Raw genomic sequence first — 20,588 nt, forward strand, 5'->3', positions numbered from 1 at the left:
GTTTGTTTTTCAACTGAGTTGTACAATTTATAGGTTACATTAAAGGTGGAAAAAGTTCTTAAATGATTTATCTTTGTCTCATTTTTTTTACATCACAGAAACCTGACATCTTAACAGGGGTGTGTAGTCTTTTTATATCCACTGTATATGCTAAACAAGTGGATGGGCCAATCTCCCCTGCCACCTATTGTATTCTGACAGCCATGGCTGTCAGTGCCGGTTTACATTTATGCCATCACAGAGATCGCATGTAATTCGGAGCGCACTGCTAATAAAATTACATGCGATGCCTGTGCGGTGCAAATTCAGTCATACAATTTGTATGGCTAAATTCGCTCTGCTATCACACCTAACTCGCACAGGACCCTTTTTCTGGTTGCAACAGAATCGGATCGCATGGTGGTTCACACAAGTGCGATCTGATTCTGTGCGAACTTTCAGATCGCACTGCGATATGCGATCTGATCTGGGGGTGTCGTTAACTTTTAATTGACACCCCCAGCGTATCGCATATGGCAGTGTGAACTGCCAGGGGTGCGGATGTGATGCAGGAACACGCTGTATATTCGCAGAGTTCACGCATCGCAGAAATGTGAACCAGCACTCATAATACTCAAACTTTGGCTGCATCCGATTTGATGCAGAGGACAAATTTCCACCCAGCTGCTTCAACAAAAGTCAAGGACTTCTGTTGAGTTGGGTAGTGCTGTCAGGGGTTTACCAAGAGTCGATCGAAATTGGAGCCATGTATGGCAAGAATTAGAGGATTAGGGTTTCCTGCAGTAGTTCATGTCTCACTTTGTGTTTCTATCCTCTTCCACAAGGCATTAACCACTTGCCGACTAGCCACCACAGTTATACGGCAGCAGATTCCCGCAAATCTCTGTACTTGTGCCAGCGGCGAAGCCGAGGCGCGGGGCTAGCCGCAGCGATTGCTGCCGGGAACCCACGATTGATCCTTGTGAAGAGAGAATGGCAGTCTGCTGTTGTAAACACAGCAGACCATTGTTCTCTCTGCTATCGACAGAGAGCTCCTGTGTGCCTGCTGTTTAGGAACACAGGTCTCTGTGCTGCTATAAGGCCACCCCCCTCACAGTTAGAAAACACCACCTAGGAACACACTTAACCCTTTTATCGCCCCTGGGTTAACCCCTCCCCTGCCAGTGTCATTATATATTTTTAGCACTGATTACTGTAGTAATGTCACTGGTCCCCCCAAAAGGGTAAAAAATGTCAGTTAGGGGTCCAATCTGTCCGCCGCAATGTCGCAGTCCTGCTAAAAATCGCTGATCGCCGCCATTACTAGTGATAAATAATTAAAAATGACATAAATCTTTCCCCTAGTTTGTAGACACGATAGCTTTTTGGGATTTTTTGACCATATAATGTAGCGCAATATACAAATTGGCCTAAAATTATGAAAACATTTGTTTTTTGATTTTTTTTTTATTTTTTTTTGGGGAATGTTATATAGCAGAAAGTAAAAAATATATATATTTTTTTTTTCAAAATTGTCGCTTTTTGTTGTTTAAAAAAAGAAAAAATTGCACAGGTGATCAAATACCACCAAAAGAAAGCTGGGAAAAAAGGGCATCAATTTCATTTGGGTACAGCGTCGCACGACGGTGCAATTGTCAGTTAAAGTAATGCAGTGCCGAATCGCAAAAAATGGCCTGGTCATTAAGGGGGAAAATCTTCCAGTCCAGAAGTGGGTAACTAATGGGTCATGCAGCATTGGTCTTGGAAGTGACTGTAGCAGTTTGGTGGATGAGAATGCTGTAGGACATGCATACGTCATCTCTGATATTAAACAGATACAAGGTGCTGATATGTAATTTAACTGGTCAGTAGCCATGAAAAAAAAGGACAAATTTATTTAAAAAGAGGTATGAGTTTCAGTTTAACATGTACTTATAATAAAAATGAAATACTTCATAAATATTTAATGCAGATGCATATTTAGGCTGTGACCCCTACCATTCCTCTTTTAATAAGTGTGATTATACAAAGCAGATCTGCAGCAGAAAAACTGCTGACATGTAAAGTTCTGCAGCTTATTATTCTAGAATACAGAATGGTGCCAGACAGCAGCCATTATAAACCATCCCGTGGGCTGTTAATTTAATTGTTGACTTCTACAGAGGTCACATACAAACTGCGCGCTGTTTGCAAATTATGCCAAATAACACGGAAAACACAACGGGCTGTTTGACTAATAGGGAAACACGGCAAAGGTAAATCACAATGGAGTTTTAAAGGAGTTTTATTATGTATTGAGCTGAGCTGCATACCAATGACCAGACCATCTTGTCTGAACATGACGTTTTCATTGTGCCGTGTGATGTTTATTGTGTGTTTTATTACCTTGACTTGGAGCTTGGCATCGTGAATGCGTCCTTTCCAGGATGCTACAAATCTGAGGTTATCCATTGAGCAGTTCATTGTTCTAGTAGGACAGAAAATGCAGGAGAGATGTTAAAAGGAAGACGTGGAAATGTAATGAAAGCTTACAGCTGTATTATGCTTATTTTTAACTAAACAAACAAAATTCTGCAAGAGGGCAGCTATGTTCTCTGAATACATGACTGTATGGACCACTGGCGTTTATCTATATTTATATGTACAGATAATATCCAATTTTTCAGGACAAGTTTCGGGGTATGTCCCCTTCATCAAGATCCAAGCAGTACTGATTAACAAAATGTTTAGCATAATGATAAAAAAACACACATTAAAAACAAACATTACCATTCTGCTAAACATTTTGTTAATCAGTCCTGCTTGGATCTTGATGAAGGGGACATACCCCGAAAGCTTGTCCTGAAAAATTGTATGTTAGTGCATATAAAAAAAAGTATCACGGACAGTACTCAATTGTCTGTCGCAAGTGCACTAATACGGCTACAATGACCTCAATACAGATAATATGAAAACCCCAACAATAATCTATTATTTGAACTGAGAATATTTCTATAGTTGTGGACACATCAGGGTAGGGTTAGAGCCGCTACAAGGCCCCCCTTAGGGGAGAAGGACTCCAAAAGTTATTAATACTGCTTGAGTCTCCGTGTCCCAGGGACATGCACTCCTCTTATTTTTCATACAGGGACAAGAAGTAAGGTTAAATCTCCCTAAAAGAGCACAGGCAGCAATAAAAATGTCATTACTTTTTCCAGGTCTTTAAAAAAAAACTAATACTTATAAGTATGTTTATCATCATGCCAAAGATTCCTTTCCTCCTATACTGTGCTAATCCACCCCCCCCCCCAGCTAAATACTCAGAGTTATGGTCTTGGTTACCCCCCAGGGTTCCTCTGCAATCTTTACATGCGTCTGATTGCCTTCTTTTCCCACTGCCCTGGACTACGATATTTTCCTGGTCTGCTCTGCGATTGATCCCAGTAAGGAGATCTTCCTTCACTGCACACACCCTGACATATACCTATTCTGGTCTGTGTTGTTTTATCCCATATTGGGAGTTTCCTTCACCGCACACACCCTGACATATACAGTGCCTTGCAAAAGTATTCGGCCCCCTTGAACTTTGCAACCTTTTGCCACATTTCAGGCTTCAAACATAAAGATATAAAACTGTAATTTTTTGTGAAGAATCAACAAGTGGGACACAATCATGTAGTGGAACGAAATTTATTGGATATTTCAAACTTTGTTAAATAAAAAACTGAAAAATTGGGCGTGCAAAATTATTCAGCCCCTTTAAGTTAATACTTTGTAGCGTCACCTTGTGCTGCGATTACAGCTGTAAGTCGCTTGGGGTATGTCTCTATCAGTTTTGCACATTGAGAGACTGAAATTTTTGCCCATTCCTCCTTGCAAAACAGCTCGAGCTCAGTGAGGTTGGATGGAGAGCATTTGTGAACAGCAGTTTTCAGTTCTTTCCACAGATTCTCGTTTGGATTTAGGTCTGGACTTTGACTTGGTCATTCTAATACCTGGATATGTTTATTTGTGAACCATTCCATTGTAGATTTTGCTTTATGTTTTGGATCATTGTCTTGTTGGAAGACAAATCTCCTTCCCAGTCTCAGGTCTTTTGCAGACTCCATCAGGTTTTCTTCCAGAATGGTCCTGTATTTGGCTCCATCCATCTTCCCATCAATAAAAAAATGAAAAATTGGGCGTGCAAAATTATTCAGCCCCTTTACTTTCAGTGCAGCAAACTCTCTCCAGAAGTCCAGTTAGGATCTCTGAATGATCCAATGTTGACCTAAATGACTAATGATGATAAATAGAATCAAGTCTCCGTGTGTAATCAAGAACGAAGAGAAGTTTAAAGTCGGTTTGGATACGAAAAGATTTCCCAAGCTTTAAACATCCCAAAGAGCACTGTGCAAGCGATAATATTGAAATGGAATGAGTATCAGACCACTGCAAATCTACGAAGATCTGGCCGTCCCTCTAAAAACTTTCAGTTCATACAAGGAGAAGACTGATCAGAGATGCAGCCAAGAAGCCCATGATCACTCTGGATGAACTGCAGAGATCTACAGCTGAGGTGGGAGACTCTGTCCATAGGACAACAATCAGTCGTATACTGCACAAATCTGGCCTTTATGGAAGAGTTGCAAGAATAAAGACATTTCTTAAAGATATCCATAAAAAGTGTCGTTTAAAGTTTGCCACAAGCCACCTGGGAGACACACCAAACATGTGGAAGAAGGTGCTCTGGTCAGATGAAACCAAAATCAAACGTTTTGGCAACAATGCAAAACGTTATGTTTGGCGTAAAAGCAACACAGCTCATCATCCTGAACACACCATCCCCACTGTCAAACATGGTGGTGGCAGCATCATGGTTTGGGCTTGCTTTTCTTCAGCAGGGACAGGGAAGATGGTTAAAATTGATGGGAAGATGGATGGAGCCAAATACAGGGCCATTCTGGAAGAAAACCTGATGGAGTCTGCAAAAGACCTGAGACTGGGACGGAGATTTGTCTTCCAACAAGACAATGATCCAAAACATAAAGCAAAATCTACAATGGAATGGTTCACAAATAAACATATCCAGGTGTTAGATAGAATGGCCAAGTCAAAGTCCAGACCTGAATCCAATCGAGAATCAGTGGAAAGAACTGAAAACTGCTGTTCACAAACGCTGTCCATCCAACCTCACTGAGCTCGAGCTGTTTTGCAAGGAGAAATGGGCAGAAATGTCAGTCTCTCGATGTGCAAAACTGATAGAGACATACCCCAAGCGACTTACAGCTGTAATTGCAGCAAAAGGTGGCGCTACAAAGTATTAACTTAAGGGGGCTGAATAATTTTGCACGCCCAATTTTTCAGTTTTTTATTTGTTAACAAAGTTTGAAATATCCATTAAATTCCGTTCCACTTCATGATTGTGTCCCACTTGTTGTTGATTCTTCACAAAAAATTACAGTTTTATATCTTTATGTTTGAAGCCTGAAATGTGGCAAAAGGTCGCAAAGTTCAAGGGGGCCGAATACTTTCGCAAGGCACAGTACCTATTCCACACTGTGATTGATCCCATATGGGGGGGTTTACTTCACCGAACACACCCTGACATATACCTATTCTGGTCTGTGATTTATCCCATATTGGGAGTTCCCTTCACCGCACACACCCTGACATATACCTATTCCATACTGTGATTGATCCGATATGGGGGGGTTTACTTCACCGCACACACCCTGACATATACCTATTCCATACTGTGATTGATCCCATATGGGGGGTTTCCTTCACTGAACACACCCTGACATATATCTATTCCACTCTTAGATTGATCCGATATGGGGGCTTCCTTCAATGCACACAAGCTGTTATAGGCCTATCCCACTCTGTGATTGATCCTATATGGGGGGGGGGGGGGGGGTTTCGTTCACCGCACACACCCTGACATATACCTATTCTGGTCTGTGATTGATCCAACATGGGGGGGTTCCCTTCACCCCACACAGTCTGACAGAATGTATATCTATTATGCTTTGTGATTGATCCCACGTGAGGGTTTTCCCTTCAACTCACACAGTCTCTGAAATATGCCTAGTCTACTCTGTGATGTATGTATTAAAACACCTTCCATAGCATCCAGTCCAGCTCAGCATGGCTGATTTTACACACAGGCATTACAAAGTTTATAGCGCCCCCACGAAAATAGTGAGGGGAGGACCGTAAATCACTAAACAAACCTTTTTGGGAACTAATGAAAATAGTTTTATGGGAACGTGTGATGCCACTGCTACTAATTGGTACCAATCCAACTAAAATTTTTAGAATTCTTCTTGCCTGGACATCATGGCCAACTTCCCCAAGTTAAAGATCTGGAAGAAGTATGAAGGTCAGGGGTTTTGACCTGCCAAGACTCACTTTGGGGCCCAGTTAGAAAGGATTGTTATGGTATTACCACTGCCATACTGCTGCCTTAAAAAAAAAAAAAAGACGCATTTATCAAAAACAGTGATGTGGTTTAAAAATGTGCTTGGTACTTTTCTTGGTTAGGAACACAGGAGTCCTGTTCATTTTTATGAATGGGAAAAATTAGATATGAGGTTGGGAGCCATGTCACTGGCATCTCCTCCTACTACAGAGTGTTCTATGCAGTGTTATGCACAGAATACTACAAAGGCACAAGGCACTCGGCATGTTATGAATCCCTTGTAAATTTCAGACGCAGTGTGGAGTAAACAGAGAATGATATTCGCTCTCTGGTTTAAATTGACTGATACGAATTAAGACCAGTATGACAGCCAGGAACAAGCATTTTTACAAAAGATATAGAAATGGCAGTGTGGGTATTTTCCCCCAAGGCAGGTTCTCTTTAAAATACATATCCTATCCCAAGTAAATTCAACCTTGCTGAAATTACTCAAAACACTTTTTAAAAATTAAAGTTGAATGCAGTAAAGCTTCAGAAAGTAGTTGTTAGTACCTCTCAACATACTGACATTTTAAACCAAAGGGACACTTTCATGGTTTTAGAATAGCAAAAACTAAGCAACAATTAGCAGGCTAATTGTGTAAACTCACGCAGAGTCCACTTACTTTATGCCATTTAAAAATATGATTTTTTTTTTCTTCAAACTCCAGCAAAAAAAAAAAAAAGTTATTGATTATGAGCTGTACCATGAAATCTCCTCTAAACTGACTGTTTGCACAGGGAGGGTTCATTAAAGAATAGTTTGTAGCGGCTTGAAACAACTGAAAAAAACAGGACTAATCCGTGCTGACAGACTTCCCTTGCAACAAGCCAAAAACTCTACATTACATTTACATTCATTAAACAAATACAGACATACAAAAAATGTATAGATTTACCTTGCTGTTTCCTGACGTAAAGCATTCAGGAATGTATCCGGATGGAAAAGTTCTGACAGGTCTAAGTTGTCGGATAAAAGACTCTGTTTTTCTGCCTTTTCCACCCAATTCTGTTTCAAATAACAAAGCAAAAAATTAAAATGCAGATAAAAAAAATGTACAATTATTATATTTTCAAAATCGAAACGGTTAGTGCCGGTTCACACTAGGTCGCTCCGACTTAGGGGGCGACCTGTGAAGTCGCGACTTCGGCGCGACTTGCACGGACTTCATAAAATGGATGTCTATGCAAGTCGCCTCCAGGCCGCCCCGCAGTAGTACAGGACCCTTTTTCTAAGTCGGAGCGACTTGAGTTGCTCCTATTAGAACCGGTCCTGTACTACACAGTGGGAGCGACGGTGCACGACTTGTCAGGCTGAACAGGTTGACCAAATCCTCTGACAAGTCGTACCAGTGTGAATGGACACTTATAGATAGGCAACTCCTATCCTCATATTGATCAGTGGTTCCAAAATAATAATCGCTACTGCAGTAGGGAACAGACACAAAAAGATACAGTCAGCATTTTTCCAAAGCACTTTTCTGTTCATTCGGCGCAATTAAAGTTTTTTCTGTACATATGCTTATGTAGGAATCACACTATTATTACAATTGTATTTTTAAGGTAACAAGGGGTGTAACATAGGCAAGCAGTAGCAATTTTAACACTTTTCATTCATTAAAATGTGTTTTTATCTGCACGATCTGGTGAGCTCTATTTTGTTTTTCTATTTTTCATGTGTACATGGCCTTCTTATCAGGTCTCGAAAGAATGTAATGTATGTAATGTAATGTATGTAATCAAAACATTATTAGTGCCATGTGCACAATCAGAGCATTGTGAAATACATAAGCAAAGCATACAAAATGGAATAAAGTTGTATACAGAATTTACAATTTCCTTCACAGAAACACAAAACAGTGGGCAATGGATCTTGCAGATAAAAACATCTCAATTATTAAAAAAAAGGTAAAATGCACACATTTCAATAATTTCAATAAGACAAATACACCTTAAATTTACGGCTGAAAAAGGAGATGCTCAAACAGGAGTATCATGTGTAAGAGGCCTAATAACAATTCTACTAGTAACACAGGTCACACCAACAGATGCCAAAAACACTCCCACCAGGTAACCAGTGAAAGGAGAGATGTTATCAGTAATGATAACCTCTGAAGTGAACACTGCAGGAACTATGGACAAGTTACGTACAAAAACATCCCCCAATGTACAGAGGACCAAAGTTGTATCCTGGATGGGTATAGTACCTCCACTGACATGTTCCAAGGCCCACTTACCTTCATCAGAGTGAAGGATAAGGTACTGCAAAAGACCAGAGGTTTCCATCTCTGCTAACACCTCTCCTTTTGCTAGCTACTTAAGAGTGTCTTCAGCATCTTTTGGTGTGACCTGGTTTATCGATGGAATGGTTATTCCTGATGATATGCCCTGATGAAGTCACTTTGTTGTAAGAGAGATTTAACCATTTTTCATTCATTAAACAATGTTTTTATCTGGTGTGCTCAATTTCGTGTTTCTATTTTGCATGCGTATATGGGCTTTAGTTATATGTAGACAGATGTCCCTTAGTAACAGTGAAATACAGTACATTTGAAGAGTTTATATCTTCAACATTGCCTCATGTTCTACAGATTGTTAGCTGGCAGGATAGGTTTATCCCATTCGCTACCATTGCCGTATGTCATACGTTGGCAGCAGTAGGGGGTTTTCCACATACTATCAGCTTTCAGATAGAAGTAATCCGGGCAGCTGCCACTTCCACAAGAGCCCCAGAATGTGCTATTGGTCCCTTATTTGAAAGCAAAAAAAAATTAAGTAAATAAATCAAAAAAGTTAAGGTGCATCCAAACATTTAACCCCCACATCCCTGCAAAAATGTTGAGCCCCTCCCTGTCCCCACATGTGTACACAAATGCACGTCAGGGGTACTCACATACAAATACATACAAATACATAGACTTTGCTATAAATGTTACATATTACATGTTGAATGTTAAATATTGCTGGCCACACTAGACTAAGCGCAATACTTCTTTATGGTTAATGCTAAACCAATGACCTGTAAGAGCTTTTGAAGTGTCACCTTTGGACATTTTTGGGTACCACATTTTTTTGCCGTTTAATGGGCATGTTCAATTGCAAGGCTTCAAATGCTGGGTATCTATTTACTTGACTATGAAGTGAAACCTCATAGTTATATAGTTAGTCTGGATAAAAAAAGTCCATCAAGTTCAAGCCATCTCATCTTTTGTATTTCACCAAAAACTGGATAATATATTGCATCTGTGTGCCATAAAATTAAATTTAGAGTATTGTTTACTGAACATCTGCGACTGATAAACCATTGCGCTAACATCTTGTGACATAAAAAATTGGAACTACCACTATTTTAGTCTCCAGGGTCTCTGCTTTTACAAAATATATGCGGTTTATAGGTTTTACCTAACCTAGGTCTCAGGCCTAAAACGAATATTTTAAGTGCACAAAAAACACCAAAACTGCTCTGGCAGCAAAATTCTGATTCAGGTGTCTAAGGCATTTGTCTCCTGGGTCTTTTGCTGGGTACACAAGGTAGTGTTGAAGAATTAGGTATACAAGAGAGGCTGTGAATGCAAAAATAGTGAGGTTTTTTCAAATCAACACAATTCAATATGTTTTATACTATTAACAAGGCAAACAATGCACATAAAAGACTAGCAATGTGAAATAAAGCCCCCGAAGGGGCTAAGAATGAAACCAAGTTTTGGCAACTTGCAATCTCAATTATATAGATATTTTATAATGTGGAATAATAGGGTTTTTGTACTCATCGTAAAATCCTTTTATCTGTGTTCATTGAAGGACACAGCTGGATCTTCGGAACATAACTGCATGAATTGCATGCATTTGGAGGCTACAATTGGACAGCCTACCATGATCTATATATCCCACCTGTGATCCAGCTAGATGCTTGGTTGAAGATCACAGTGTAAAAAATATATAGGAAAAGTGTTTTCCATCCAAAATAAGAAAACGAGATTTCCAGCAGGGAAACTAGGTCCCCAATCCTTGATGCTAGGCAAAAAGTGGTTTGTTCCAAATGGGGGCAGGGCTATGGCCACCGGCAGAAGCCAACCCTAGGCGTTTTTTTTTTTTTTTTTTTTTGTACCTAGCATGGTAGCAGATACTAATGAACTAATGAAGTGAACAGATACTAATCCTACAGTAAATCAACCTCCTAGGATCAAGTTGATCGTAATTATATTAGCTTACAACGATAAATCCAAAAATAGACAGTAACACATATATGTTTATTTCAGCAGGTATTTAAACTACTCTTAGCAATGTTATTTGCCAAGTGTGGCCGACCAATATTTTAAACTGCCCCTTTGACAGACAATTCATCACCCCAGCTAACACTGTCCCATATCCTCCTAGGTAAATCTATTAGAGGGCAGGTGATGAAGCATTGCTGTGGTCACATGGCCTCTCGTGGACTCTTTACTGGAATATAAAAATTATTGGTGACAACTCTTCACCCTAGAAACAAAAAATGAAAAAAACCAGCAACTACAAATACTTTAGCTGCTGAATTTTAATAATAGAACACGTACGTGTCCAAGGATCCAGCGCTGTCTTCACCAGAGCTGACTCTTCAGCTACCTTCGGGTCCAGGCGCTGGCATGCATATTTTGGGAAGCCGGCTGTGACTGCTTGTGGCTTCACAGCCGGCTTCAAACTGCGCATGTGCGAGGCAAGCTGCACTTTGTAAATGGTCCCGCAGCTTTCTGGGGCCTGTTACGTGTCCCAGAATGATGTGGGGGAAAATGGGGGGGCGAACTTCTGCTCACATTGCCGCGGCAATCCGACTGGCGGTGGGAGAAGGTACCTGTCTAAACCAGGTAATCCTCTCTCCCCCCCCCCCCCCCCCAAAATAAAGAAGTGGCAAATCTTAAAAAAGAGGTGTGTGTGTGTGGGGGGGGGGGGGGGGGGTCAGACAAGTTAAACTTTCCCTTTTGGTTGAAGTTTCACTTTAAAGCAAATTACACCCTGAATGGCCATCTTAGCATTGGGAGCGATCTCTCCATCCAGATATATATGATGGGCAATCTCCATTCAAAAGTAAAAGTATCGGTTTGTGAAAAATTGCCTTTAGAGTAAAGCCAAATTCAATCACTAAAATCTCATACAAACGTTACCATGTAAACGTGAATTCAAAAAAAAATGTTAATTTAAATAAAACAGCAACCTTTATTAAAATAATGAATCCTGCCATGAAGGTCCTTATTTGACACTTCTTATTGGTTAGAGTGACAACATTGCTGTCCCTCTGTCTTAATTGTGCTCTTGAGTTGTCCGCCTGTCATCAGGGCTTCCAATAAAAACTGCAAATGGCCATTTTAATATACAGGTAGAGTGTACTGTTGTCACTAGAGATGGGCTCAGGCATGTTCGGGATTCCACCTGCCCTATCCCGTCAGGAAGCCAACACTGCACATGGCTTATCATAGGCAGTGAGACATCTGTGCAGCTGGGGACTGGGACATGCCTCACTGCCCGTGTTTAGCCGTGTGCAGTGTCAGCTTCCTGGCAGGATTGGGCAGGTGGAATCCCCGAACATGCCCAAGCCCATTCTTAGTTGTCACATCAGGAAACCATGCAGCCATCCTTGCAGCGCATGCAGACAGGATGTCACAGCAGACAGGTTGCAGGAGATCAAACACACAGAGGTGCAGCAAGGGATGAAAAGAAACTTTAGTTAGGAAAAATATGGCAATTATTTATGATCCACAGGGCTTTTGCAAACTAAATGTCAATCAGTTATTGGTGTACATCTACTTTAAGGCTAAACAGCCCTATTTAGCATTGCAAATAAAATAAAAACAAAAATAATTGCTATATTTAGCCTAAAAAGCAGCTGTACGATACAAATGTATATCTCTGGAGAAGGTTCACATTTAATCCAGGAAGACTGATTGCTGTCAAAGTAGCATAACGTCAGCTCCTCAGCGACCTGTCAAAACAGCGATCACAACGTTCCTGTAATTAAGAACTCAGGGGAGGCGAAAACTATTTTAAGTTCAAGCGCACATCTCAGGTTGTGTTTTGAAATTAATTGCTTGCTGGACTGATTGTAGATCCCTGCGAGATTGCTTTTAATAAGAGATGGAAGAGCTTTGTATCTCAGATATTCAGAGTCCATTCTGAGACATCCAATTAAACCACATGAGTGGGTGGCCACTACCAGCAATCTCCCAGCGCACAGAACACAATCTGCATTTTTATATGACATCTCCAACTATAATCATTTCAGAGATTCTGTTTATCCATTTATCATCAGCCACGTCGATAATTCCGCACTGACTACAATAAAAGAAATAAAGCTGTAAATTCATGATGAGATTTGAAAATGATTATTTATTTAGAATCTCCCTTTCTTTACAGTTCAGTTCATATAAACTCTCTACAGGCACTTAAAGTGGTTGTTAAGCCACTACTTTAAAAAAATCAAATCCCCTCTGTAATATAACACTAAGTGCTCCTGTGCCTGTCTTATAGATAAAATATGCGATCTGTACCTATGTGAGAGCGTCTCCCGGCGATCAGCTGATCCCTCGGCTGCCCAGCTGACAGCTCCAGCGGGCGGGCCCGAGCACTGCAGCTGACATCAGCTGTGGATGAAGGGAAGAGAGGAGAGAGAGAGCCGAGCGGTCCCGTGATCGCTGGGAGCCTCTGTGATATAGGTACAGATCACATATTTTTTCTATAAGACAGGCACAGGAGCACTTAGTGTTATAATACAGAGAAGATTTGATTATTTTTTAATAAATATGAGAGCAGCAGGAGTGGAGCAGCGTGCGCTGACACAGCAGACAGGCAGGGAGGGGAGGGGAGAGGAAGACAGAGGAGGACACAGGAGACAAAGAGCAGGGCTGTGGATGATGGAGGCACGTACACTGACCACGGTGTAAGGGCTCAGCATCCATGATATACTGTGGTCAGTGTACAGAGGAAAGGGTAAAAACTGACAGCATCAGCCAGGTTTTTTAGGTGTTACAGGGGGCCAAATGACACAGCTCAAGCTTTAAGGAAACAGTATCTGTTTTTTTTTTTTTTAGGGTAATAAATGCTTTAACTGTGCAATGGCTGACTTCTGCAACAATATCTAACAATACCTACACCCGTTTTTTGGGGGTAACATGTTGAAAAAGGGTTCTAAACTAAGCCATTTTATGCGATACGGCATTGCATTTATTTAACTGAAAATTGCGCGTTTGTGGGACACTGTACCCAAATAAAATTTATGTCCCTCTTTTCCCCCACAAATAGAGCTTTCTTTTGGTGGTATTTGATCACCTCTTTTATTTTTGCACTAAAAAAAAAAAAAAAAAAAAAATTGATAACCAAACAATATTTTTTACTTTCTGCTATAAAACATCTCCAATAAAAAAAATATAGAAAATCGAATATCTTCATCAATTTAGACCAATATAGATTCTGCTACATATTTTTGGTAAAAAAACTTCAATAAGCGTATATTTATTGTTTTTCGCAAAAGTGATAGCGTCTACTAAATATGGGATATTTGTATTTATTGATTTTTGTACTAGTAATGGTGGTGATCAGCGACTTATAGTGGAGACAAGAAAGAAAGAGAGGCGCCTCTAAGTGCGGACTATTAAAACACATTTATTAGGTAAAATTATGCACTCACATCTGTGCGTGTGAACAGGCATGTAACAGAACCCTCCTGGGAAGTCCAAGATCGGTCAGTAGGGAGAGAAGGCATCCGGTCCATGCTGCCATTCCTCGGGGTCTAATCTCCTCTTCGCCGTAGCCGGCAATAACGGCGGAGAAGGAGCGGGAGCGAGGCTCTGAAGTCCTTAGATGTAAAGCGAGGCTTGGTCAGCGGTAGCGTGTGGATGACGTCACAAGGATGCGACGCGTTTCTGAGCGTACGTGCTGCCGAGGGGCAGGCAGCCGCGCTCCTTTTTCACAGCAACAGGAATCAGAATGGATCAAGATACTTGGTATAAATAACAAACGGAGGGGGAGGGGGATACAGACTAATAGGGAAGTCATCATTAGTTCTTGTGTGATCATTATTTTTCAAGGGAATGAATAGGTGCAAAATAATGAATATAAGACAATATATATCAAATTACCAATTGATTTGAACAAAAATAGAATAAAAATAAAATAAAATGATTTGAACAAAAAGTTTGTTAGTCTGTATCCCCCTCCCCCTCCGTTTGTTATTTATACCAAGTATATTGATCCATTCCGATTCCTGTTGCTGTGAAGAAGGAGCGCGGCTGCCTGCCCCTCGGCAGCACGCACGCTCAAAAACGCGTTGCATCCTTGTGACGTCATCCACACGCTACCGCTGACCAAGCCTCGCTTTACATCTAAGGACTTCAGAGCCTCGCTCCCGCTCCTTCTCCGCCGTTATTGCCGGCTACGGCGAAGAGGAGATTAGACCCCGAAGGATGGCAGCATGGATCGGATGACCTTTCTCCCCCTACTGACCGATCTTGGACTTCCCAGGAGGGTTCTGTTACATGCCTGTTCACATGCACAGATGTGAGTGCATAATTTTACCTAATAAATGTGTTTGAATAGTCCGCTATTAGAGGCGCCTCTCTTTCTTTTTTGTCTTCAGTTTGGTGGAACCCCTGGCTTGTTGGTTCTGGACGGCTGCCCTATATGCTGGACTCTCCTTCCCCCCTCTCCCACATTTCTTTTTAGACTAATTGGATCCTATATGGACTTGTGTTTTTAATTATGTGGCTAAGCGCCTGTCATATGTTTTTTATCCAGCGACTTATAGTGGGACTGTGATATTATGGCAGACAATTTGGACACTGACACTTTTTGGGGACCAATGACACTAATACAGTGATCATTGCTAAAAAAAAATATGCATCGTCGCTGTATTAATGACACTGGCTGGGAAGAGGATATCAGGGGCAGTCAAAGGGTTAAATGTGTTCCTAAAAAAGAAAAGAAAGAGGCGCCTCTAAGTGCAGACTAAAACAACCATATTTATTCCATAAAATATGCACTCACATTGTGCGTATGCAGCAAACGTATGTAGGAAATCCTCCTGGGGAACTCCAAGATGGATCCGGTTCAAAGAGTCATCCAGTCCGTGCTGCCAGCTGGGGAGCCGGTCTCCTCTTCGCCGCAGCCTGCAGTAAGCGGCGAAGCTGGAGCGGAAGCGTCCGTGTGTTGAAAGCGAGGCTTGGTCAGCAGTGACAGCAGGAACATGTGGATGACGTCACTGGATTGCTCCTTCATCAAAGCACCAGGCAAGGGATGATTTGCTTTGATGAAGCTCTGAGATGCTTTGATGAAGGAGCGCGGCTGCCCGCCCAACGGCAGCACGCACGCTCAGAAACACGTCGCAATCCAGTGACGTCATCCACATGTTCCTGCTGTCACTGCTGACCAAGCCTCGCTTTCAACACACGGACGCTTCCGCTCCAGCTTCGCCGCTTACTGCAGGCTGCGGCGAAGAGGAGACCGGCCCCCCAGCTGGCAGCACGGACTATTTTTTCTTTTATACTGCAATAGAAATCGTTGGTAAACAAAAAACAATGGAGGAAAATGTGGCTACTATAGAACAATTTGTAGGTTTCGACATTTCCAGGGCAGTCAGGAATATAGAATTCTGAGTTGAAAAAAAAATGTTCTGTCCAAGTGCATCTTAATTCAAAAGTTAGTTATAAATGGACTAGTTGCTATATTTTCTTAAGTTGTTGGATTTGGTGCAGATACACCAAAAACTGGTAGGCCTTTAGCTGTCCGTTAAGTGGAAGTGAAAACAATGCTGCTAAGTATGGAAGAGACCCCTATTAGGCCTCTTGTACACAGGAGTAAAAAAAAACACACATTTTACTGATCTGAGCACAGGTGCATTGTTGTCTATTGAACAATGCACACCGCTACATAAAGATCTGTAACACGGCAATAAGTACAGAGGCAGAAAATAAAAATATAAACCCCCTGAGGATGCGCTAGAGCACGAAATGCGTTGGTGGGGTTTAAAGTGCTGAAGTCACTTCACCACATGGATTCTGTGTGGTGGCCACATTTGTAAGTGCTGGCGTTGTTTTTATTTATTTTGTTTGTTTTTAACCTATGTTTTGTACTGTGGAGATTTTTTTTTTACTAAATTTTATTTATTTATAATTTTTCACATACATTTCTTATACATTCATGGTTTCATGTATTATTCACATTATAACAGAGGTTAAAGAGGAAGTAAAGTCCAAAAAAAAATCCGAGAAAAAAAAAGCCCTGTAAAGAGAAAGGCATAATGAGCTAGTATGCATCGCATACTAGCTCATTATGTAGTACTTACCTTAAAACGAAGCCCCCGCCGTGCCGCCACCTCAGCGACAGTACGGCGACATGTCCTGCCGTCCCGCTTCCGGGTTCGCGTCCTCCGGCCATCTGATTGGCCGGAGGCGCGATTACATCACTCCCGCGCATGCGCGCGGGAGCCGCCGTTCACGGCACTGAGCTCTGAAGGAACGGCACGGGTGGCCGTTCCCTCAGAGCGCCTGCGCCGATGACGTCATCGGCAGTTTGCGCTGTAAATATCTCATAAACGGTGCAAGTTTGGGAGATATTTATAGCACCTATAGGTAAGCCTTAATATAGGCTTACCTATAGGTAAAAGTTATACAAGAGGGTTTACAACCTCTTTAAGGCTTATAGCTTCACTATTTTTCCCGCTATGGGGAGGGTACAAAAGAAAGGAAGAACAAAACAATATCAATGAGAAGTAATCGCATCTTACGTATTCCTCCAATTTGCTGGTCTGTTTGTATACCTTTAACCCTCTGGCCTCTCTTTTAGTACTCTAAGAGACCATGAGGAGACAACAAGACTAAACACTGAACAAAAAAACTAAACAAAGCAAAACTAAACAAGAAAAAAAAAAACTGTGTACTGTGGAGATTTTAAATAAATACTACACTATGGAAGTTATATCTGGCTCCATTTGGTGAGCATCTCTCCATACAGTCACACTCTATATTCATATACCCTGGATCGTGAAACTCTGGTCAGTAGATCCCTTTAAAGGGATCGCTTCCATGAGAGAGCTGTTCTCACCTGGGTGATTACAAAGAACGCTGTTGCTGCTCATAATTTTTGACAACCACATATTCTGGTGAGTTTGGAGTGTTGGTGGCAGTTTTGGCACAGTGGATTTTCTCTGTGTAATTCACTCATCTTGAATAAAGTTAAGGAGGAATTTATGCAATATATGTTTAAGAGGTGGTGAACATATTATACACATTAAAATATGGGCTTTTGATTTGTCTATTGTATTATTTTTTCACACTTCTGTTTCATCTTGTGAGTTTAGTTCTATACGTTATTTTTTTTTCATTGAAGTCTTTTCACCGCTTAATGCTACATAGTTTTAGATGTTAAAATTTGTTTAGTGCTGCACCCATATATCTTTAACGATTAATTAGTCTTTGGCCCTCTGCTTAGCTTTTTTGGGGCAAAGCTTCACAGTATAGACCCTCTTTAAAACTTGTACCTACAAATCCATAGGTGTGCAGCCTAACTAAATGTGGATGTAGTACTGCAATTTATATGCTTAAATTCCATTTTAAAGCGGAGTTCCGGCCACAAAAAAAAATTTCAATGAACATACCCCCGGGACAGTCAGGGCTAGTACATTCCACAATGGAAAGCCTCTGATCTGTCCCGGTTCGCACTTACCTGCAAGAAGAAATACTCACTTTTAAAATTTCTTCTCCAGCATTGCCATCTCTGTTGTGGGCAGCTGAAGCCAGCGCGATCCTCTTCTGCGTCCTATTCCGTGTCTTCTTCTCCCAGAATGCGCCTGCACCGGCCCCTCTCGTAACTTCCGGTGCGGCGCCGCATTCCTTTACAGCTTCTGGGCATGCCCAGAAGCTGTTTAGCAGGGAATGCGGCGTCGCACCGGAAGTGACGAGCGGGGCCGGTGCCGTCGCATTGATTCCTGGGAGCGATGACGTTCAGCTCCCAGGAATCATTGCAAACCGGAAGTGACGGCGCGGGCCGCGGCCGCCGAGGGAGGAAGTGGAAGAAAGGTGAGTATTTCTTTCTACAATAACAAGGTAAGTAAAAAAAAAATAAAAATCCTAACTATCCATTTCCTTTACAGGTGAAGAAAAGCAAGCGGATGGCCACAAAATCGATTATGTTGATTTTGTGGCCAGAACTCCGCTTTAAATCATATACTTTCATAAGCATCCTTGTTGTAAGCATCACCAACCTTTCTGAAACCTTTTAAAACAATCATAGTTGATGTCTTTTTTTTTTTTTTTTACTTTTATATTTTCTATTCCTATGGTGTTTCTTTCCAAAATGCACTTTATTGATTTTCTTAGCACAGCTGCCATGTTTTCAGCTTCTATTTTAGCACATTTATTGGAAGGAATAAACTGTGAGTTCAACAAGGAATTATCTCAGATTTTCTGGGACTCCAAAGCTGCACGGCAGGTTGTGGCAAATAAGATGTCTCACTTCTGGAGCCTGGGCTGCAGTCTTTTCTGTGATGGAGCAGCCACCGAGCAGGGGACAGAACACTACAACACTGTAAACATATCAGTGTGAGCCAAGACTTGTCATTTGCAAGAACTTGTCTCAACCACAGTCCTACTTTGCGAGTAAATGAAATACTGAGCTCCAGCTGTTCCAATATAATGATTTCAGTCTTATAATCATATCCAGTATGGAACAGTCATGTATTTATAAACTGAAGCTTGACCTATCACAAGCTAAAGCCATTATTAGATTGTAAGCTAGCCTGGATATATAAAAAGGATGGGCCCCCTTCCTTTGCATTTTCACTGCCTGACTTTTCATTAGTTATACCTAATTTGCAATTACAAAGGTTTAGTGATTTTTTTCTTTTTTTTTAATACTCTTTATTAACATTTGCCAATGATCTTTTCATTGTATTACCTTGCTAAATAATTACTGCTTTCTAGATCTATTATATTACAATAGTGGAAATGACTCAAATATTGATATATTTTAGATTGTAAGCTCTAACTAGCAGGGCCCTATGATTCCCCCTGTATTTAATTTTATGGTAACTGTACTGTCTGCCCTAATTTTGCAAAGTGTGGGCTCTATATAAATCCTGTAGAATAATAATTATTATATAATACAAAATTATATACAGTCAGAAAGTATTCACAGCACTTCACTTTTTTCCCACAGTTTGTTATGTTACAGCCTTATTCCAAAATAGATTAAATTCATTATTTTTCACAAAATTCTACAAACAATACCCCATAATAACAACATGAAAGAAGTTTGTTTGAAATCTTTGCAATTTAATTAAAAATAAAAAAATCACATGTACATAAGTATTCACAGTCTTTGCCATGACACTTAAAATTGAGCTCAGGTGCATCCTGTTTCCACTGATCATCATTGAGATGTTTCTACAACCCGATTGGAGTCCACCTGTGGTAAATTCAGTTGATTGGACATCATTTCAAAAGGCACACACCTGTCTATATAAGGTCCCACAGTTAACAGTGTATGTCAGAGCACAAACCAAACCATGAAGTCAAAGGAATTGTCTGTTGACCCCTGAGACAGGATTGTTTCATTCACAGATCAATTTTTGCAGCATTGAAGGCCTCAATAAGCACAGTGGCCTCCATATCCGTAAATGGAAGAAGCTTGGAACCACCAGGAGGCTTCTAAGAGTGGGCCGCCCAGTCAAAATAAGCGATCAGGGGAGAAGGGCCTTAGTCAGGGAGGTGAATAAGAACCCCATGGTCACTCTGACAGAGATCCAGCATTTCACTATAGAGATAGAAGAACCTTCCAGAAGTACAACCATCTCTGCAACACTCCACCAATCAGGCCTGTATGGTAGAGTGGCCAGACGGAAGCCACATGACAGCCGCCTGAAGTTTGCCCTCCAGGCAGCACCTAAAGGACTCTCAGACCATGAGAAAAAAATCTCTGCTGAAACAAAGATTGAATTCTTTGGCCTTAATGGCAAGCATCATTTCTGAAGGAAACCAGGCACCACTCATGACCTGGCCAATACCATCCCTACAGTGAAGCATGGTGGTGGTAGCATCATGTTGTGGGGATGTTTTTCAGTGGTAGGAACTGGGAGACATGTCAGGATCAAGGGAAACATGAATGTAGTGATGAATAGAGACATCCTTGAGGAAAACCTGCTCCAGAGAGCTCTGGACCACAGGCTGGG

The 20,588-nt window shown here is 41.1% G+C and overlaps 1 protein-coding gene across 1 annotated transcript in view; it reads right to left on the reverse strand.

Moving 5' to 3' along the window:
• The window catches only part of DYNC2H1 (dynein cytoplasmic 2 heavy chain 1), an 807,725-nt gene that overhangs the window by 14,804 nt on the left and 772,333 nt on the right, over window positions 1-20,588 (reverse strand). Inside the window, exons 86-87 of the mRNA XM_082246437.1 lie at window positions 7,300-7,409; window positions 2,365-2,446 (exon numbers count right to left, since the gene is read on the reverse strand). Coding sequence (XP_082102563.1) covers window positions 2,365-2,446; window positions 7,300-7,409 — 192 coding nt within the window. The remainder of the gene's footprint in view (window positions 1-2,364; window positions 2,447-7,299; window positions 7,410-20,588) is intronic.

Source organism: Pelophylax lessonae, assembly GCF_965119305.1.
Source record: "Pelophylax lessonae genome assembly, chromosome: 2".
In the NCBI taxonomy this organism is placed as follows: Eukaryota; Metazoa; Chordata; class Amphibia; order Anura; family Ranidae; genus Pelophylax; species Pelophylax lessonae.